We start from the raw sequence: 23,259 nt of genomic DNA on the forward strand, positions 1-23,259 counted from the left end.
TGAAATGCTCAACCCAATTAAGCCTTTTTAAAGATATTACTGCAGTTTTTCAAATATGCAAAAGTTAACTAAAAGGGACAAGCACATCCATAGCTGTACTTTACAATTTTCAGATGTGTTATCAGATGTTCTACAAAATGGCCTTATGATTTTTCATTTTAGACTAGATATTTAATAGTGACTTTAGTTAGTTATTCTAGTTAGTTATTTAGTTGGTTACGTAGTTAGATTTGTGCCTTGAATCACAGATAAAATCATGCTAAGTTTTAGCAATCAGCGAATGAGCTTCACATTGGGAAGCAAAAGGCAGAAGACCCTCAGTTTCTCTTTTCTTCTTCTACAGAAAGAAAAACATTTTAAAGTGGCACAGAGGCTCTTAATCCTACACCATGCAGAGGCTCACAGGTCCTTCCTAACATGAAGTGAGAGTCTCCTGACCTGTATTATGTTACAGGAATCATGGCAACAGCACCAGAAATGCTGAAGCTGCTCTGTCTGGATGGTGGGAGACTACAGGTGACGAGCAGCAAGTCCTGCTCTCAGATGGAGAGGAATAACAACCAAAACACCCTTGACAAGCAGAGTTACTGGTATTCACCAGTCAACCTGGGCAGTCACCCTCCATCCCCCCAGAAGGATAAGTAGCAGCAGAATTCATTCAACACATACTTTTTCTATAAATTATAAAACAAAAAGCATTTCACAGATCAAAAGAAAACTGATGTGAGAGATGTTCCTAGTACTTTATGTCAGAGATGTGATGTTCCTAGTACTTTATATCACCAAGTTAAAGCAAGAGGATGACAAAGTTTAAAAAGAACTGCAATTTTTTTATTAATCAGCAAGACATCGTAAGATGAATAAGACCTGGCACCAGTACCAAAAATACATCATTAAGTTACTAAACCAGTATTGTGGACTTGGCTTTAGGCAAGACCCTGAGAAAACAGGTCATCATCTGGGCTTTGCAAGAAAATTCCAGGGGTCGTACCTCCCTCTCAGACAGGATGTCTCTTAATTATCTTTCAGCTGACCATGGAACAGAAATTGCGGAAACAGCAGGAAAAAGCCTTTTAGTCCAACTCCACTTCTACAAAACAACAAAGTATCAAACTCCAGCCTCTTGCAGATGTTTACAAAAGCACTACACTGAAATTGTGCTTCTAATCATTCTGAGTGCATACAAGTTTTTTAGGTAATGGTAATAACTTCCATAAAACACCAGATTACATCATTCTGATAAAAATAACTAACTTTTTAAGAACAGAAAAACTAAAAGAGAAAACTTTTTTAAGATTCCTACTACATTTAATTAGCTTGTCTCAAGACCACCCATATATGATTTTGTGATTTATTTGAGAACTTCCCAGACAAGTAAACTCCTTTGGCCTCTTGAACTAATCTAAAACTAAATACTTTCTTTTCATAGAACTTAGTGAAGATCATGTACCAGCAGCCATTTACAGAAACTGTTTAGGTTAACAGAGATAAGGCAAACAGTATTTACAAGTCTTTAAGTGAATTTACTCAGCCCTCTATAAACTGTTTTGCTTATCTGATACATTTAGAAAGGACTGACTGCTGGTACAGAGAGAACCACAGCCAATGTGTGGAATCACTGGTTCCTCAGCCACACCACAAACCTGCATTAGCAAATTTAAAAAAAAAATTAAAAAGGGGGAGGGGGAAAGAGAAATGGCTGCACTTGTCACTTCACTTAGCTGGCTCAGGCACAAACTCAAGCATAAGCTTGTCACCCTTCCCCAGAGAGGTTTTCTTGCACAAAGTCCAGGTAAGTCACAGGGGCTGTGCTAAGCCACCCATCCTTGTGATTGCTCTGCACGCTCAGCAGCCAAACCACTGCCTCTTGCAGATATGCAACCACTTGACAGCCTCCACTGGCTCTTACCTCAGCTGAATTAAAAGCAAAACAGGCTCTGTAGAGCTGAAGCAAGTACACTTTATTAGACAAGATTAAAGAGACTGATCCATTTCTGCTCATGTCTAGTCCAGTATGAGGAGGCTTAGGAATACTGCTCCAGTATGAAATACTGAAAAATTTATATAAACACCCACAAATATAATATCCCTTCAGCTTCTTAAAGTTGTTTTTTTGTAAAAAAGCAACAACAATTTAAGTGACATATATATAAAAGGAATCCAAACTTAGACCTACACAAACTTTTTTACTTTTGTATGCAAATATTCCCATAAGGATACTCTCCTGACAGTGCACCTCAGCTAGAAAAATGCTGTAAGAATATAATTTTCTCCTTTTTTGCAGTGACCAAAATGGAAGTAGTCTCTCACATAATGTTTGATCTGATTTTCTGTACTTGCCAGAACTGGGTATTTCTCCAAAAGCCTTCTGGCACAAGATCTGAAAGAACACCAACCTTTCGACACTCTTTGTTTTCTTTGTTTTTGGGATCATGGCACAAATGGACACAGTTCAGTAAAACGAAAAAAGTGGGGGAAGGACGGCAAGAGGCAAGGGATGAAAGTGGAAGGAAAGATGAAGTGGCACAGGGTCTCCTCTCCAGACACTGCCACTACTCCCTCTGCAAGCCATCATCTCTAACCCACAGAACCAGGTGTTCTGCAAACAGACAGGACAAATCTTCTCATTAAATGCACAGGTCATAAGCCTTTGTGAATAGTAATGTCAACTTCTACTTGAAATGCAAAACCACTTTTTTAATTGTTGCCACCTGATCAAGGCCATGTGTTCAAGGTAAAAACATGAGCAATTATTTCTCAGTAGTTCTACCTAATGCTGTAAACTTATGAGGCTTTCAATTTTTAACAACACTTTATCTGAGAAGTTGCAAGCAATTTACTCTCTATATACAGCTCTTCTATTAATTCCACACAGATTTTCTTGGGGGAGAAAAATCACCACAGAAGATTCAGACCTTAAAGAATAATCACTTTGCCTTAGGAAGGTATGTATTAGAGAAAATAAAATGCCTTCTTTCTAAAATTTTAACAAGCTTTTCAGAGAGTATTTGTCTTAATTAATCACTGCTATATATATATTAAAAAAAAAAATTACTGCAAACTATACTAGGATCCAAGCAGTTTTCAAGGGTTGGGATAATCTGTACTTGGCTGAGTGCCCATGAACATCCTCCAGGTCTGAGGATATAGCAGAGCAGTGTACACTCGGTTCTAAGATACAACAAAGCCTTTGGAGAGTTAAGTGACTGCACATCTGAGTCATTGTCTGAATGAGACATTTTGGCCTTTCACACACTTCCCAGTGCCAGAGAGACTCTGGATTTCAGTGAAGTTATAGCAGAGAGAAGACGAATCAAAAACAAAAGGTGCTGCAAAAGCAACAGACTCTTAAACTTCTCTCACAGTGAACTTTTAAATATTATTCTGTAGGCAGCTCCACTACTTTCCATCCATAACAATTCAAGTGAAGTTAATAAAAGATAACAAGTATTGCAGTTTAAAAAGAGACAAAAAGGGGAAGCTGTGACTCCTCCAGAGAAGATGAAGAGATTTGCTACTGAAAACACAACAACTGACTATATTTGGAGTCAAGGCTTTACAGTAACATTTCATACTCTCATTTAAAGATTAAACCTTGCCTTTGTTCCAGAATCCTAGTTGTGGAGATCCTATTTCCTACACCTGAGGGGATGTGGCAGGGAATACGTATACTATAAGTTAAGACGACAACAAAGCTGTACAAGGAGAACACACATACATGCACGCCAAATCCAATGCTTTCACCAGGCAGGTAATAACAAGTGGCACTATTCTGAGAGCAATATTAATGTAACAGATTAGGCACTAGATTCCAAATGAGAAGACTAAAATGCCATTTGTGAATCTACTGCTGGGATTTTGGAAGATTTATTGTAAGGAAAATAAAAGTCAACATTGGATTATATTCTGCACAAGAAGAAATAAACATGATTTGTGACAAATCTTCCTGGCTGTTTTACAAGGTACAGGAGTGAACAAAACCAAAAGGGAAGTAAAAGGAATACCACTGACCTCACTGCACTTTTCTCCTGGGAGAACTAGTGGGCCTGCTTCCACTATTCTTTAAGAAAACCTTGAGGTAGTTTATGTACATCAGCATACAAAAGGCAACCTTTAGGGGAGGGGACTGTACACCTAAATACAAAAAAAAAAAGCCAGCAAAATTGGAAATTCTCAAAAAGAGACTAAAAAAACCTGTTACAGCCTGTTAGGGAAGACAGACTACACAGCCCAACAGGGCAGGGCACATCAGTCAGCCAGGCATGAAAGAGAAACCCTCAGTTCTCAAGGAAGACAAAAGCTACAGGGCCACATATCCACACAGGAGGGCATGATTTTCTACTAACAGTATTTGTTTTCACTTCTTATTCTTACATCATCCTCTTTTCACAAAGAACATTAATTGAATTAAACAACAACAATCAGCATCTGCAATGTGAAGCCAGAACTTTCCTTTTCCATGGGAAGAGTGGCAAGCAAAAAAAAAGGCCACTTTTGGTGCAAGTTACATGAAACCACCCAGGTTTAAACAGACTATAGACTGCATGAGAAAAAGAAAGGTCAAACATAAATGTTTTACACAGGTGCACAGAGCATAAAATCTAGGATCACCCTTCATCCCAGCAGGAAAAAGGAGGACTTTATTCCACAATTTCAGTCTAGCAATAAAGCAAAAATCCATATCCTCTTGCTGCGACTATTGCCCTCATGCCAGGAAAGCAAAACCACTTACAACAGCCTCATTTTAGAACTCCAGGCACCAGCATAAAAAATTCTACAAGATCCCCAGCAAGGAGTAATCCAAGTTTCTTTGAGTATCACTGGGTAGGCACATTCTCTAATGCCTCCTGCAACAGATGCCTGGCAATCCAGTTACAGCAGAACACCATCTATTAGTGCCACCCAGTCCTCTCCAGTTTCACGCCCTGGATTCAGTCCAGGTATGCCCAGTTTAGAATAAGGATTCAATTAAATGAATCTGTAGTCATGCTTTAGAAGGTTTTCTGTGAACTTTGCCCACCAGATAGGAAATACTACTGGCGTAATTATCCTGGGATATCTTATTATTTCCCATTAGACTGACTATCAGGATCTGAAAAAAGAAGTAAGAGTAGTGTCTACAAAGAACTGGCTTTTTTAGCCAAGCATGGCACCAACTGGTCACAGCTCTTGCACACAAAAACAAAACAGATCAGACCAGAAGGTCTTGCCCTGAAACTCCTCTACATCTCACACCTACAGAAAGCAACATGGATGGGTACTTTTTGTGTAGGTCGGTCCTGGCCATTTGAGGTGTCCTTCCAAACAGAGGCCTTTCCAGCAAATCTGTTCTGGGATTCCCTGCAGCTCAATTCCATTCACTGGATCCATGGAAAGGTTTTAGACTCCTGACAGACAAGCTCCTAAACCAGAATTTGTTAGTTTCAGCAGACATTGGAATGTTTGTTTTGGCCTGTGAAAATCTTCACAATTTGCTCTTTTCTCCTGTTTCATTTCACTAGGATATTTTGTAAGTGTCTACATGGCAAACCACACATAGCAGATAAAGAAGCTCATATTTTATTCATTTTTGCCAAGCACCTTAGATAAAAAACAAACTCCACATGAGATTAGCAAACAAATGACAATGTAAACTTGAGAGGCCAAAATATATAAGGTAGCTACAGTGTGTGTGTATGTGTACATAAGAAGCTGTACTGTAATCACGGTATTGTAAATATTTCAAGTACCCTGATTACAGAAGTTGATGACATGCATTCCAGTCATCACCATTTTCTTGGTACAGGAGAAAGGCATGACATTAAACAGTCCATATCAACACAGGTTTTATAGCAGTTAGGCCACAAATGCAAGAAAACATCCTTTTAATAGCGACTCCAAATTTGCTTATAAAGGGAAAAGAAAAATGCATATATATGCATAATGTTTTTGCATAATTATGCACATACAGATGCATAATTTTTTCTGAGATGTTTGTTGATTTGGGGGGAGTGGTTTGTGTACGTTAGGTTTGGCTATTTTTTTCTTTAACAATCAAAAGGCATTCATTTCAGTTAACTCAGGAATAAGAGTTAGTAACCTGTTACCTAAGGCTCTTACAGGATTGAAAATAGGCAAGAAGTCTTCTAAAGCTTCAGAATCTTTTCAGTACATAGCACAAAGTATTAGTGCTTTTGCCTCTGCAACACCTGCCTGGCAACACAACTACCCACAGCCATTTCCCTATCTGAATGGGAAGTTAAATGCTACAGAGGAAATTGGTGGGGTTTCAAGAAGAAAGCTTTTAACACTCACCTTTCCCTTATAGATTGGTTCTGGTTCACATACTCCTCTCCAGCTGCACTGCCGCTGAACAAGAAACAGGCACACTTACACAAGCAGGGGATGCTGTTCTGTCAGAAACTAGCAGCATGCCTTGTATTTACTATCCACTCACAAACATTAAGGATTTTTCTATTTCCAGTTCTACAGTAAAGTTTAGGAGCACCTGCTGATCTCAGGAAGATGTTTGTAGGATATTAGAGTCCTAATGTGTACAAACACATTGCCTGTATGGACCACTTTTCTGGTGGTTTCTTTGAAGAGAAATTAGACCTTTGACAGAGACTTCTACAGTGCTGCAGATACACAAACATGAATAAATTAGTAACTATCCTCTCTGGGTCATCTATCATACTCAGCAGTTCTCATCACTGAAGGTTAATACTCCTTTCTCCTTTGAATTACTTAAAGGTGTAGATGCTGAAGCAGAAAACAAAAGGTATTTCAAACTCCTCTTGTGACTTCCTTAACTTCAAGCAGCATCCTTTCTATGGTTGTCGTATACAGAACCAGTAATAAATTCAGCCTGTTGCTTTCCCAACCTCCTACAACACAGAATATTTCAGAACTTCTTTCATGGGGATGTATGTTTGCCCTAGATTTTAATTTATATTATGATTTATACTGCACCAAGGCGATTCATGCTTTAAATTATAGTATCTATCTTTTTCCTCAAATGTATCTAGTCAACCTTGGAAGCTACACTTCCAAAACCAAATATTACCTCCATTATCCAGATTACTTATCCATGAAGGTGATGCCACCTACAGAACTTGCTCAAAACTTCTAGTATGGTTGCTCTACTAACTCTCCTGAAACAGTCAGCATAATTCTGTCATAATCTGAACTTTTCCAGATGCTTATTTTCATTTCCTGTTACCCACATCAAGAGATTCCCTTATCTCAGGTTTGATTTTAGATTAACACATGCAATTTAAAGGGCAACCTGCTCAGGTTTAAAGGGCAACACTCATCCTCATAAGGAAACAAATAAACAAGAGGAAGCAGCAAAGAAAAAATATGCCAGAGAGTCAGTGCTGAAAGACAATTGCCATCCCTCCCAATTTCAATTGTCATGCCACTATGAAAAAATCAGATGAACCAAGGACTAGGGAAAAATAACTGCTTCCTTCTAGTAACTAGAAAATGGACCTTTCTGACAGTCATATTAGAAACACTGGCAGTAACTAAGGAAGACTTGTATAAAAGCTTTCTTTCCCTTTTTCTTACAGTTGTCCAAAGTGAAGTACAGTGGTCATACTATCTGTCCTGCTTCCAAACTAACCAAACTCCAGAGCTGCACTTGCTTAGGAGATTCTGAAAATTCTCATGAGTGATCTGTGCAAATATTTTGCCAGCAACACTACTAGTTACATATGGATGCATTAACTCATAAATTTATATATATCTTCCCAATGCAACATATCTTGCTGCTATGCCAAGACAATTACTTACATGGTGGACAAAGCATTCCTCCTGTAGAACACCTTATTAGCAAACATAACTTTGCATTTTTAAGGTTATCTTGCTGCTATGCCAAGACAATTACATGGTGGACAAAGCATTCTTCCTGTAGAACACCTTATTAGCAAACATAACTTTGCATTTTTAAGGGATATTTCTGCATTTCACGTTAGGTCAAAAGGCCTCTGAACTGATCAAGCATTTTAATTATCCACTTAAGAGAGTTGAGTAAAAGGTGATCACAGATGCATTGAGGTTGAAAGGGGACCTCTGTTGGTCAGCTGCTCCAACCACCACCTGTCCTCAAGCAGGGCCAGCTAGAGCCAGCTGCAGAGAGCCCCATCAAGATGGCTTTTGCATGACTCCAAGGAAAAAACTCCACAACCTCTCTGAGCAACCTGTGCTAGTGTTTGAAAAGCGGAAAGTTACTGTGAGAGCTGTCAATTAGTGCCATTAACTCTTGCCCTGTCACTGGGCACTACTGAAAAGAGCTTGGCTGCCCCTTCTCCATTTCCTACAACCAGCTTTCATACAGCCAGATAAGGTCCCTCTGAGCCTTGTCTTCTCCACACCCAGCTCTCTCTGATTTCCCCAGTCCCAGGGCCATCTCTGTGCACCAGCACTGAACTTATTCCAGTATGTCCATGTTTTTCTCATACTAGGAAGACCAGAACTGAATCCAGCACTTCAGGTATGGCCTCACCAGTGCTGAGCACAGGATTCACCTCTATCAACCTGCTGGCAACAACTGTCTTTATGCAGCCCTGAGGGCTCTTGGCAAACTCTCTAAGACAACCCATAAAAACCTCTGTCTCCATAAATTGGGAGGTGAAGGCAAAGAGCCTAACACACTTTCAGAAGCCAGAGCAACTGGATTATAACCAAAAAGATATCTGCAGAGTAACTCGCTAATGGGCAGTACTTCTGAGATTAGCCAAGGTTATATAAATAACCTACAGCAAAATATTGTCTGTTACAATGGGATACAAGATGTGAGGCTAAGTGTACAGAAAATTCAAATGCATTTAAAACTTCTGTTAATGACAGTGATATCCCTCATCTTCTCTGTGGTAAACAAACAGTATTTACATGTGAGGTAAGTATCACCTGAGAGTCAGAGCTCCAGGGAAGGCACAGCACCTTGTTAAAAGGATTAAAGTATGCTATTCCCTAATGTGCAAGCTCTCTATATGCATAAATTAACTCCTATGTACTTTCACATGTCCCACAAACTGTGAGATAAGGACCAATTACTAAGAGCCCAGCAAAGTGCCACAAAGATGACTCATGGGGACCAAGGCATCTCTCTTGTAATGAAAGGCTGAGAGCTGGGGCTAGCCCAGATGATCTCCAGAGGTCCCTCCCAGCCTTAACCGGGCTTCTGCAAAGCTGTCAGAGCTTGTGCTTTTTTACTGAGAGTGACTGAGAAAGGCGTTTGACACGTCATTTATAAAAATTACGGATATACTATTTCTCCAGTGAAGTGGAAAGCAGAAGATTAAATGATAAAGCGGGGGTGAAAAAAAAACAAATCAAACCATACCTGTAGTAGTCAACAGCCCAGAAGCTAAAACTGATCTCTCAACTGAAATGAGTGCAGGTTCTTCCTCTTCTGTAGTACAAGTATGGGATTTTTTTTTTGAGTTCAGGTCTTTCCTCTAACTACCAAAATAACCTTATCTCAGGATGCTCCAAACACAGCATCCGAAAGTCATTTTCCCCTCCTTCTTACTGATAATGTAAGGACAGATCGAAAGTTGTTATGGTTAACAGAAACTATAAGCACTTCATCTCAGCAAACTTGTTTTTCTAAATATGCAGAAAGTTCATTCTCTGATAATCTCAACCAAATTTAGGGCTATACACACAGAGTATATGAATAACTAAAAATTTCACCAACTGCCCTTGCCAGTTCTCTGCTTGTTGAGAGTCAAGCCCCCCAGAAGCTACCAGCCAGCTTCCTGCCCTGCTGCACAGACACCACCAGGATACTCACCTGAGCCAACAGGGCTCGTGAGGCAAAGCAGTACCAAAACAGCTCTCTCTGGATTTCTAAACTACCTTAATTCTAAATTCCCTTAGCAACACTTCACTGCACTGAACACACACCTCCTTGCCCACTGAGCTATTCATTTCTACTTCCCAAGCTCTCCATCTGCTGTCCCAATGCAGCATGTTATGCATTAGGCTCCCCTCTAGTAATCACAGACACCACCACTTGGGTGACACATGACAGCAGGTTTCTCAGGGAAGTAAATAATGTTCCCATATCTGTCTGCTATGTACATCTTTAGCACCACATGTGTGATTTTGGAAGTCATTCTCTTATATCTGAAAAATAAGTTAAACAGATTTTATTTAAGGTGACCCAAATACGTTCATTACTGAAGAAAATTTCTTTGTAAAGGGACACAAAAAGAACATAGATACATAAACTCTTCTGCCTGTTTTTCCAACAATAAAGAACAACCATATGCACATACAAAGAAAACATTCTAGACTACACTTCTGAAGAGAAAGCAACAGTGAGGCAAACTTTCTTGGCAAACCAGCAACCCACAAACAGACAAGTTCATCCTCACTTGGTAAACGAGCATTGCAAAGTAGAAAGGCACTTAGCTCACTCTTAAAATAAGTGCTAATGCTGTAAAAGATCAAATATAACAAAGTAGTTTAAACCAAAGAGAAATCATGCACTGAAAAAGGAAGGCCAAAATAAGAAATCCTGGGATGACAACTTGATTCACAGTTTACTCAAGTTAATGAAAGACTCCAACTCCCACAGATTTCAGCGGGTTATGAAACAGGTCCTGCAGAGGGAAATGTTCCAAGTCACAAACAGCAATGCCGTATTTTGATACGTAATTGCCACCACTGCCTATGAAGAAATCCCTAGTGTAAAACAGAGAACAAATACAGTAATCTTGCTTTCTCATTTTAAAAATGGCATGAAAGAAACAACAAAAGAAAGTTATTGAAGAGAACTAGATTGTTCCCAGCTGTTGTCATAAAATACTACAGCTGTTCATGTCATTGCAGCTAATGACCAGTTGCACTATTTAAAAGATTGTAACACAGTATGACCATTGTAATCTACATCAAACTGAAACTTGGCAAGTATCATGGAAAAAAGTCTAAGAAATCATTCAAATCCTGTTTGATTTTATTTTTTAATTTCTGTTCATGGGTTGGTTTTGAGTGTTTTGGGGGGATAGGAAGGGACTTTGTATGAATGGTTCTTTATTCAGATTGGCAATTATGTTAAACTACTTACAAAATCATGGTAAATAACAGGTATTAAATTATCAAAATTGTCTTTTCCAGTAATAAAAAGATAATTCAACTAATAAATCCTGGTTTGGTTTGGGTTTTTGGCTTTTTTTTTTTTTTTTTTTGAAAAGAGGCGTCCTGACTAGAAGTCTCACATTCAAAGACTGTGATGAAACATCTTTTCTCTGGAGCCAAGAACAGGGTATGCATCACCATCTAGAAGCTTTTAATTGCTTTGTTAACTGAACTATACATGAACCAAATCAGACTTTTTGAATAAATATTCAATTACACAAATGCAAAGAAAACATTAAAATACAAAAGTTCATACATATATATATACACACACATATAGATGCAGAAAGAATTTTCAGATACAGCTCTCTCTAATGGAGCATTACTCCTTGACATATGGAGAAAAAGCATGTGTTCCCACATAAAATCTCCACAGGACTTGAGACATACTACTTCAAGTAATTTCATGTAATTTCTAAAGAAAACAAAAGAATATAGGTTCCTCTCTAGCAATATGTCCTCCCCTTCAAGATCATCCATACAGAACTACAGACCAGAAAGAAATCACAATCCTGCCCTGCTTTTTATCTTCCCTATAGTTACCAAGAAAATAAATAATTCATGAAGACAATTAGAAGTCATTTCACCACTTTCTCCACTTTAAGACACAAAAACACTGCCAGAGAAATTCCAAATACTTTGGAAAGATGATGACCTATACACTGCTTTGACCCATTTTCATGGCAGCAGCCTGGGACTCTGTAACAAGTAACAAACACAGCTGCAACAAAAAACCTAGGACAATGAAACTTCCTGATCCAAAGGAAGAAATAATTGCTAAACATGTACTTATATCCAAACTTAGCAACAGATAAGTTAGAAGCTGAGCCTCTTTTCCTCACTTTGGGACATCTATCTAGACTGCAAAGGATTTCTTTCCAAATGATGGTTACTTCAAAACATGAACAACCCTCAAACTTTATGCAGCCACACAGTTACTGATCTGTCACTATCAACAAATAAAAAAAAATTTAAAAAGTAGAATTGTAAACCCTACCTTCAAAAACAAAAGTCTAAATTAAAAATAAAAATCTAATCACACTGAATGAGGCCAAAACTCTAGTTTTGGATAGTTTGGATTCTATTAATTAAGCCTATTGAACAATGCCCAGAGTGACTGTTCTAAGACTCTCTGCAGCATCACATCTGCATAAGCCATTATTAACACATGTTATTTTCAACATTCCAATCAGAAGTTCAAAGTGCACTTCCTTTCTTATAGTAACATTGTACAAAAAGATCAAGTCTGCACAATTAGGAAGTATTAGACAAACGTTGTAGCAGAATTTGCTCCATAGCAATTTGTTTTGGTTTTTTTTCTTCAGCTCTGCATTGTGCAAAAGTCAAGATAATTCCAAGTATTTTGGCCAACAGCAATCTGATGCAATAAAATGCCTAAGCTGAATGCCTCTAAACAAGTGGATGGAGAAAAAGAATATAGGATAGAATACAGTTATACCAATATCTGTCTCCATCAGTACGTTTCATCACATTACAGCACTTTTTAATTTTGAAATCTTGGTTTTATTAACCTAGATATGCCTTTCTCAAAGATGAAAAAACTGCTGCTACTTTTCTCAAAGATTTTATACAACCCTTTTTTAGCATGGTTTTTCCCTTTCTTTTCCACAAAGGTTTGGTACAGTCTCCATATAGACTAGGTTCTGCACCTTCTAATCCTAAAGTATAAGGTGGGGGTTTTAAAATTCACTCATCTGTGGTGAACCTCAGGACTCTTCTCAAGTATTACCAACTTCACCAAGTCTTACCCTTCATTGCTAACTAACTTCCGTGCTGATTATAAAAGCACCAAAGCACCACCTCCCTTCCAAGTTAAGCAAGAACACGCTGTTCATGCTGGCTTTGCAAACCACACAAGCTGAAACTCACAGTCACACTATGAGTGTTCAACATAAATTGTAAGAAACCTGCAAGCAGCAGCTGAGCTGCAGAATAGAGACATCCTTCTGTGACAAGCTGGGTAGAGCTTGAGAAGCACACTGACAGTGGAGCTATTCACTGTAAAGAAAGCTACAGTCAGCAGCTGGCTGCAGAGTTACAACAGAAGTCTGAGAAGAGGCAGAATAAACTTCCCCTGTTCTCACAGGATTCCCCAGGCATCTACAGATGCACCAAAAGGAAAGATACAGTGTTCCATGAACCTCTTCCATTAAATACATCCATCCAAATCACCCAAAGCTAGTAGCACATAGGCTGCTCATTACATTTAGCAATAATCAAATAAGCATAAGAGCAATAAGGAAAGAAGAGTTTTTAGAAATGCAGGACAGGAATAGACAGGGAAAGGGCATTTTGAAACATGAGAGCGGGGGGAAAGCATTAAAAACCCAACTTGCTGACAAGTAAAAGGAGCTGCAACAGTAGTTCAGTACAGCTTTTAATTACAAGCAGAAAGAGGTTTGATTGATAAGCCAGTTTTCAAATGAAATGTTTTCAAAAACTGGTTAAATACACCCTAAAGGATGATATCTACACCTTAGAAAGCACCCCAAGACACACAAGAACTAATTTCCAATTAAAACCACCATTTTTAATGTGTGGCATCTTTCCACTCTGCTTCTTTTCCTCTCCAGCTCCAAACATAAATGGTGTTAGTTGACAATTAGCTGGAGATGATGCTGGCATCCTAAATCAATCTTAAATAAGGCAGTCATGTTCTCCTCATACAGCAGTGTTGCTGTAACAACATTACCATGCCTAAGCTCTCTTATAGAGGTATCAGTCAGTTTAAAACACACATTGATGACTGTCAAGGAGGTACTACTCTGGAGGTGTTATTTCAACAGTCGCAGCTTTCTGGGGGAAGAGTAAATAGGGTGGGAATTAGTTCAGATTTTTACCTTTAAAAGAATGATTTACCATCATAACAGTACTTATCGTCTTCCTGGTTTTCCACATATGGTCTCCAGTATCTTCCTTCCCTCAGTAATTATAGGAAACCATTAAGTATGTACCTGGAGTTCCACCTCCAGCAATTACACATCTCAGTCTACAACCCAAGTGGCAAACCACTCAGTGAGCCCCACACTCAGATGGGCGTGCATGCTTAGGCTGCACATGCAGTACAATGGTTTTCAAAACTGAGGTGACACTTGCCACCATTACTGAGTAGACAGAAAATGATTTTTTATGGGGGAAAGTCAAGGTAAATGACTGATTATCAGAAGAGGAAACTATTTGATTGTTCAACTGAAGAACGATTGTGAAATCACAGCCTATATTTGATTCATGAAACCACATACAGAAGAATATAAGAAGGCACCTTCTCATGAAGATGATTTGAAGTGGCTTTTACTTCAGAAACTTGTGGCTTCTTTTATGGCATGCTTACACTAAGAGTTAAGCAGTATCTCTCCATCTTAAAATACTTTTAAGGAAGTACTTTTTTTCCACATTCCTTGAAGCTATGAAGAAGAAAATAATCCCCACTATAAACTGCTTCAACATGACTGAGAAGCTTAAAATAAGTTAATATTCACACTTAAATGGGGTACCAAATTTAACTTATAGTCCTGCTTTTGTACTATAAGTAGGAGCCACTCAGCAAAACATAAGAAACTGAAAAAAAACCAGGGAAGATGAGCTGGGAGTATCCAAGCTATAGGTACTTATTTATTGACATTACCCAATATTACTTTTGATAGAAAAGCTCTTTAGAAATACCAGGCAGAAAACACTGTGCTGAATTCTAGAAGCCTAGAATTACAAAAAAGATAATTTAAACTATCAAGTTAAATAAACAAAGTTAAATAATTTTGCGTGTGATCTTCCTGCCACAACCTGCACTGAAATGCAAGCATGTCCACACTACTATCATCTCTAAATGGGATACATGTGATGGGAGTAAATACCATTCAATTTGGGTATGGATAACAGAGAGAAAACAACTGTTCCCTTCGACATCCCCCTATAGAAAATGACCTCAACTGGCTCATATTTTCCAATTAAGTTAAATGCTGATATCATCCAGTATGTGCTCCTCTTTCAAGATTACAAACACTGGTATTAAAAGCACCAGCTCCCTACTGAGGCTCAGTCAAAAAGAGCAGGCAACAGAAGGCAGCTTTAGCCAATGTGGAATTCAGAAGCATACAAAAGGTTTTTAACACACAAACAAGGCAATTTTGTGCCTCACTTCATATCAGTCCTACGACTCGGCACACTCAGCAAGCCACTCTCATCATACAGAGCATGAGAAAAGCCTCCCACCTATGCAGTTCAGCAGTAACTCTGTAAGAAAGGCACCCTTCAGCAAGTGCACAATTTTCCCCCTATGCCTATACAGCAAAAGACTTATTTCACTAAAGGGCTTATTTACAAAATGATCTTAATGACTAAGAGGCTCAGTGAGCTCATAAATCAAAACAAATCACCAGCTTTATTACACATAGTCATCAAAGACTGTACTTTGGTTTTGTTTCAGTTCTTCAGCACCACACTCATAATCCCTCACAAGCGTTACACACATCCCACATACACACACAGGTTTGCACAATGTAAAACATACAAAGACTGGAACACCTAAGTGTCATCCAGTTGATAAAATCTATTGGTCTTACAAACATTAACTCTAGTTTTGACATGACGTAAGAACAAATCAGTTGCATACACATAAAAACATAACACAGCAACCTTGTTTTCTTTCCTTAACAACAATATCTCTCTGAGTATATTCAACTGTATTCTGCTCCTAGGTGCCTTTCACACAGCTCATTTCATAAAGGTACCAGGAGATTTGCAACTATGGAGTTACTAAAACTGAGGTGGATGTACACCTGCTCCTTCAAATGAAGGTCATAGTGGATAGGGATCCCCAGTTGTACTAGTGCCACCTTTCTGGCATAGCTGTGAGTGGATTCTCTAGTTAATACTACACCTTTAATCTAGATGCAGTCTTCCTCAGGACAAGCAGTATATTCCTAAGTACTACAACAATAAATTAATTAAAAGTAAAGTTGGCTTTCCTACGCCAACAGAAACAGCTACAAAGCAATTCCTTCTTTTTCCCATGAGGATCAGATAGACACCATCTTCATCATCCTCAAAAGAGAGGCATATCATCCTTTACTGTATTAGACAGTTATATCTATTTAAGTAACCCTGGTCCTTGCCATAAATAAGCAACATTCAAATTTACACCAAAATATATAGCAAATTCACCAACATTACAGACATTCAGGTCAACACAATTGCTCAAAAACTACTGAAGCACTTGCAGGACACATCTATCCTGGAAAAACTGAACTCAATTCAGAAGGAGACAGAAGCAGGCTTCTGCAATTCACCAGTGCTGGATTCCAGCCTGGAGCACAAGCCTTTGGTGAATACACATAAGTCTCGCTGGACTAATGGGAATTACCAATGAAGTTTAGAGTTTCCATTATTGACAGCAATTCTACCTCTCACAAATCTGAAATTAACACTGATGGTGACATATCGATCGTGAGCTGGCATTTATATTATATTACAAACAACTGTCAGCCTGCACTTTAGGAGAGCATTAACAATGACACAGTTTGAAATTCAGAGACAGCAGTGTCTGGTTTTATTGTGTGTTGTCAATTGCTGATATAAACATGTACACCTCCCCATGCAATGCACAAATGCAAAGGACAACACCAAGGATCACAAGCCATGGCTACAGCCCTTTTAAACAGCTGAGACAGAATTATTTCATTAAAACTCCACTTCTAATAAAAAAGCACCAAACAAAAAAACCCACACAAAAGCATACAACCATCTGACCTGCCCAGAAAAAATCAAAACAATGATTGTACCTAACTAATCACAAGATTTACAAGAAATACTGACTTCACTTTTTTTTGTATGACTACTCCAGCTGACTTTCAAAGTTTTTATTTAGGATTACTAAGCTTTACTGCAGTATTCCTCAGAGGCACTAATGCAACACTAAATGCATTGAGGAGGTCAAGTAACATGATATATGGCTTTTCCTTCCCCATGGGTGGGGTTCAAATCTTGCTAATGTCAGGAGTGAGCAAAAGTTGTTGACATAAGGCAGCTGAGCCGTGTGAAATGCGCGACTGTCCTCAGTCCAGTTTTTCCTGGACAGGTATTCCTACCTTCACAAGAACAACCAAGCCCACACTCTGGCTGGCAAGTCTCAGGAGTCAAAAGCAGCACATATAAGGAATAGCTTCCTCAGTCCTGAAGAAAGACACTAACTTTTAAGACCACTCTGTTCAAGTGAAAACTGCACCATACCACTAACAAAAAGGCAAGGAACTTCAATTAATAAGCACATCAAGTCAGCACCTCCTGCAACAATATGTTGTCTGAACCTTGATCCCACAAACTTCTGAATGCACCTGAATATACAGTTTACTGTATTTGCAGTCAACAGAACAAAGTGCTGCTCCTCTACGTGACAAAATCCAGAGTAAAGATGAATTGTGTAATTTGCATCACAACATACATACCATCTTCAGGAGAGCACCAGAGTAAAATGAAAGTACTTCTCGAACCATAACTTCATTCTCTGGATTAATTTTACTTTTTTCTTTAGCTCAACAAAACAGACAGTTTTGTCAATTTTAACTGGAGGTAATTTGCTTCTGGAAACTTACCATTACACACTAACCTGAATTTCACCATTACAATTCTCATAGAATGACAGTATAAGATATGCATAACAAAGCCAGAAGACCAAGACGTTAAAAACATTAGGGGCTCCCAAGCCTTTTTCCCCTCATCCCAAAAGCATGTTTTATTTTTTGAGTCATATCAGTTCAAGAACAATTCATACAATTCAAAAAGCAAAGAAAAATGAGTGAGAGATTAAATCCTCGCCTATGGAAATACTCCACTTCTCCATATATTTGAACTTTTTAAGCACGAGAAGCAAAAAACAAAATCAAACCCACAGCAATCCCCCAAAGAAGCTCTCAGCCACAAGCAATTTGCACAAAGCTGCTGGAACCGTAATCCCCCCAAGCCCGTCCCACTGTTACGTAACAATGCCAAGCCAGGATTTTTCACCAGCCAGCTGAGTTACTGTTAGTAGGAAACATCTCCTCTCACACACCAGCAATCAAGACGGTTAAAAAATAAAATTAAAACATCAACAAAGTATAATAAAATCAAACCAAAAAATCCCACACAGGCAAGCAGAGAGAAAATTTAATCCAGAGACTACAACCATATTAAAGGCATTTCCTTTAAGTAAGGTTTCATATGATATACTAACTTAGAAGAACTTGCTTTCTCAGGTTACACCTTACCAGAGTTAGAATATTTGGTTTTTCTCTCTAAAATAACAAGACTTCGACTACCTATATAGGTGCTCACAATGTAACTTTTTATTTAATTATTCTGTATTAAAGATTACAAGCCCATTTCAGTTGTTCATCTCAAGAGAGTAAAAATCACGTCCTATATGACAGAAACAACCAAGTGATCTTTCCTTTATTACCACCAGTTTCTTGATTTCCTTAATGTCTATATGAAGGCAGTGTGAAGTGCCTATGATGCAGCAAAGAACAATCCCATGAACAATCAGTTTACTGTGTACTACACTCTTTGGATGCTATTTTAAGAGCTTAAAAGGATTTAAATATTTAATAGAGGCCTGAACCAGTTAAGCAGATCTTCACATCTACACTGAAACACTGACATTATGAGACAAATAGTTAGCAAGGGCAATGGACACCCAAGCAGCATCTATGTTGTTTTTGTTCAAGACTTGAACTCAGTTTAACCAACTTGATATCTCTCCGAGCTGCATTATAAAAGTATTTAACTACACATCCTGCTAAGTTTTCTTAGAAATAGTGGTTTTAGATGTTTGAGACATTTCCATGTGGGAAAAATACAAAGAGCAAGTGCTGACAAAACACATTTAGATGAGCTGAAAGCACTAAAGGTTTTGTAAATACTGAAATAATTCCTATTCGTGACCAACATGGTCTTAAACCAAAGGAAGTTCTGCCACAGCAAAGATCAGGACGTTTGGTCATGTACTAGGACCATGCAGATTAAGGAAATTAAAAAAAAAATAGATACTCCATAATCTCCTAATAGGATGGCCATTTGTTGTTTCTATCAGCTAAACACAGGCTTTAAAGGCTACTCTTGGCGTGATATAACAGACTGAAACTTAAATTGTAAATATTCCAGCTATTACAAGTGATTTTCTTAAAATTCTTGCAATTACGTTTCTTACAACATCTGAATACCTGCACTTGCCTTTGGAGGGGCATAAAATGAAGTTAGAGGGGGAAAGGCATAAGATGGTAAATATAAACACAAAACCATAAACAACACATCTTCCCAAATAATATTTACACTGAGTGTTTCATTCTGGCATACACTCATGTAAATACAGAAGTGTATGTATTTCAAGGCCATTTCCATTTCTAGCTTCCCAGGATCTGGACACATGCATGCTGCACCTAGGATTTGTGCTATCCACCGTAGCATACGGGTTGTAACCTAACTGGGTGAAATACTCTAGAGCTGGGTACACTTGGCTGTACGCCCAGTGCGGAAGGAAAGAAACAAGCAAAAAACAAACAAAAAACCCAGACCATTAAATACACGTGCACTTCCTACACACCGAGAAACGCACATGTGCAATTTACATCAGGCATCACCCCAGTAAATAAAACCTTGGTCTGTACTGCGGGGCACAACGTGTTGTCAACCCAAACTCTAATTTGTTTATACGGCCGAGGCTGGCAGCACAGGCGTGCCTCCGAAAGAGAGAAAAGATCATGGAGCCCGTACGTGTTTGTGCCGAGCACCCTCACGGCCATCTGCACGCACACGCGGGAGCACGGACACGGTACGCCCGCTGGATAACTTCACATCCTAGCAGGCCGGGCCGTCAGCAAGAGACGGCGATGGAGGAGGAGAAGGAGGAGGAGGAGAAGGAGGAGGAAGCAGCCTCCGCCGCCTCCCACAACGCCCGCGGCCCGCTCCCCCTCGCCCGGCATCCCCGCCGCGGGTGCCGCGGGGGCGGCCCTGCGGGAGCGGGGCACGGGGGAGCCGAGCGGCGCGGCCGGTCCCGCAGCAGCGGCGCTCGGTGTGGGAGCGCAGCCCCGGCTGCTGGCGCGGGGAGGTTTCCAGGCATCCCTGCTGCATGCGGGGAGCAGAACGGCAGTGACAAGCGGCGGCGGCGCAGCCTGCGGGGGGGCTCCGGGGAGCGCGGTCCGGAGGAGAAGGAGGAATGGGGGATGCCCAGAGGAGCAGGCGGGCTGGGGGAGGGGGCCGAGCCCTGCCCTCCTCTCCCCCAGGCACCGGGGCGGGGGAGGAAGCTGGGGCTCCCCCTCTCTCTCACGCCAGCCCTGTGCAGCGCCTTCAAGGCGGAGGGGGGAGGCGGCGGGGGGAGGAAGGGGGGGAAATGCTGCAATGTAGCGCCGGGCAGGCAGCGAGGGAAGCCGCAAACCCTCCACCGGGGCCCGGCGCAAGCCCCCGGGCCGAGCCCACCCTCCCAGCTGCCGCGCCGCCGGCAGCCCCGCGGTACCTGCCCGGGGCGGGGGGGACGGACGCGAGCCCTGCAGGGGGCCCGGCGGGAGGACCCGGCCGAAAGGGCGGCGGGGGCGCAGCACCCACCTTTCACCACCCTGTCCGTCGTCGATAACTTGGGATCAACGGCCTTATGCTCCGACATGTCCGGCGGCCGGGGAGGCGGCGAGGCTCTCCCCCCTCGGGCAGGGCAGGCGCGGGCTGAGGCGGCGGCGGCCGCTGCGGTCACGGCTCCGGCTCCTCCGCTGCGGCCGAAGTTGCCGCGTCCCGCCGCCGCTCGCTGGCTCGGCTGGGCTCTGCCGCGCGGTGCCTTCCTCCTTCGTCTTCCTCCACCCCCGTCCTCCTCTTCCTCCTCCAGTTAATTATTGCTCGCTTTCAATCACGCCTCCGGGCTGTGCAGGACGGCTCGCTCTTCCCCCCCCCGCCAAAGACCCCGGCGACAACACTCGCGGCGGGCGGCTGTCAGGCAGCGCCGGCAGGAAAAGCCGCGAGTGGACGCGGGCAGCAGGAACAGCCAGGTTGCACACGCAGCGGCCAGCCCTGCGCTTCCTTCCTCCACGGCGCGCCGCTCCGGCTCCTCCCGCCGCCGCCGCCGCCACCACCACCAGGGCCGCCGCCGCGCGGGACCGGGCCCGGGACCGGGACCGGGATCCGTTCTTCCCCGCCGCCCCCCGCAGGGTCTCTCCGCCGCTCGCACCGACACCGGCCGCGGCCCCGCGCGCCGCTGCACACGCTCCGCCGCGGTAAGGAGCCTACTACCTGCCGCTCACGGGGGCGGCGGCTGCGCGCCGGGAACCGCGCCCGGTTGGCCGCGCCTGCGTGCCCGGCCGCCCCGCGCGGGTGCGGACGGGTGCGGAGCGCCGGACGCTCCAAGCGCCTGCCCCGCGGGATGCCCGCCCCGCGGGATGTGGCGTCCCCGGAGAGGTGACACGCAGGTATCGGGGCTGGCCTGCGCGAAAGGGAGATCTTCTTAAACAGCATCCTTGAGCCGGGGGTTGCTGATCCATGCCCTCGGATGAAGGAAAAATGCATCCATCGCCCCTAGCTGTGTGTCTTGCCCAGCGCAGCTGGCACACGCCAGCATGGGGCACGGGCTGGCCAGCCTGCCGCGCTCGGCCTCAGTGCTGGGGCACCGCTGTCCGCTCAAATGGGCCTGCGAGGACAGGCGGAATGGCCAAACGTGGGTGAGAAGTGTTCGAAGTGTTCGCCGCCCCCAGCTGGAAGAAAGACAACTCTTGCTTCGTGTTTCTTAGACGATCGCAAAGTACTTTACATCTGTGGAGGTGTCCTCCACAATTCCAGACAACATAAATAGTGTTATGGGCTTGTTTATACATGTTGTTCAGGAGGAGCTATTCCTGACTAATTTCATGACTAATTTCCAGAATAAGGCCGGGCTGTTCCGGTTTAGTTTAACACCGTGCGTTTTAATTAAAGAGGGCATACCTGTTCTGGAGAGGGATGTTTACAGAATTGTTGTTGAGTAACTTCTGTGTAAATGAGCCAAGAATCAACAAACACCTAACCCGGCTTCTCATTTCCCTCTGGGGTGATGTACAAGTTGCTTGCTTAGCAGATACTATAGCTGTAGAAAGCCACAAGAATATAAGATGGCAGTTGTGACACATACTCCCTGCTTTGATTTGCCTGACATTTTTAGGGGACATTTTGTTGGCTGTCCTTGCGGTGTTTTCTCTGAGCATGGGAAGACATTGTATGTGACTGACATTTAGTAGAACAGCATGAGTTCTCAGCTTGTTCCAATAACTGTGGTGAGCTCCATGTGCTGTGACCATCCTCATGTCCCAGGAGCACAGACTAGCTGGGTAATAAAGTTGCCATCTGAGATTCCTACTGCAGTGGTAACACGAGAATGTGAAACAGAGCTAGGGCTCAAGCGAGGGCATCTTATATATGCCCAGAAAAATCCTGAAGCCCATGACAAGTAAGCAGACATCTCCCCATATGGTAGGCATACTTCATGAAGCATGAAGTGCACAGAAGAATCTGGACAGAAAAAACCCTACATCTTCATCCCCACTGCCGGGAAACACTGCCCAGCAGCACGCGGTGCCCGGACACGGAAGGAGAGGCAGCATGTGAGGAATGCAGCATGGCCAGTATTGCCTACACGTTGTGGGCCCCAGCTTCACGAGGTGTGGAGGACCAGTTTGGATCCGTTCTTCTGTGACTGCAGGCGATTTGCATGACTCATGTGGATTTGTCTTCACAGCCTGGAATAACAGAAGCTCTAGAACTCTTGAGTTTACATTTGCTCTCCCATTAATCACAGGACAAGACTTCAACTCTGATTATTTAACAAGAAAGTATCATTGTTGCTGCTGCTTGTATAAGAACATCCAGTGTCACAACTCCAGCATGTTTGTATTAATTCTGAAGGCTATATAGTTCTTCCTTTTTAACAGTTTTCCTTTCCTTCTGGTTTTCAATTATAATATGCCATGCAGGCTGTGTAAAGCTCTTTCATTGTGTCTTGTGAGTCTTGATTATTCATCTGCTTGAATGTGTTTAGTCTTCTTTGCCAAGGCAGAATCACCATTTCAGGTCATCTCTTCCTTAGGAGCATTCAGATAAGCTTTCATAAGACAAAGGTCAGTACCA

General features: G+C 41.8%; 1 protein-coding gene across 2 annotated transcripts in view; it reads right to left on the reverse strand.

Moving 5' to 3' along the window:
• Positions 1-21,368, reverse strand: part of PPP3CA (protein phosphatase 3 catalytic subunit alpha) — a 170,837-nt gene extending 149,469 nt beyond the window's left edge. For both annotated transcript variants that reach the window (XM_039702005.1, XM_039702004.1), the window contains exon 1: positions 20,725-21,368. In XM_039702005.1, coding sequence (XP_039557939.1) covers positions 20,725-20,782 — 58 coding nt within the window. In that variant the 5' untranslated portion in view covers positions 20,783-21,368. The remainder of the gene's footprint in view (positions 1-20,724) is intronic.
• Between the last annotated feature and the right edge of the window lie 1,891 nt (positions 21,369-23,259).

This window comes from Passer montanus, unplaced genomic scaffold, assembly GCF_014805655.1.
Source record: "Passer montanus isolate IOZ18808 unplaced genomic scaffold, ASM1480565v1 scaffold151, whole genome shotgun sequence".
Classification (NCBI taxonomy): Eukaryota; Metazoa; Chordata; class Aves; order Passeriformes; family Passeridae; genus Passer; species Passer montanus.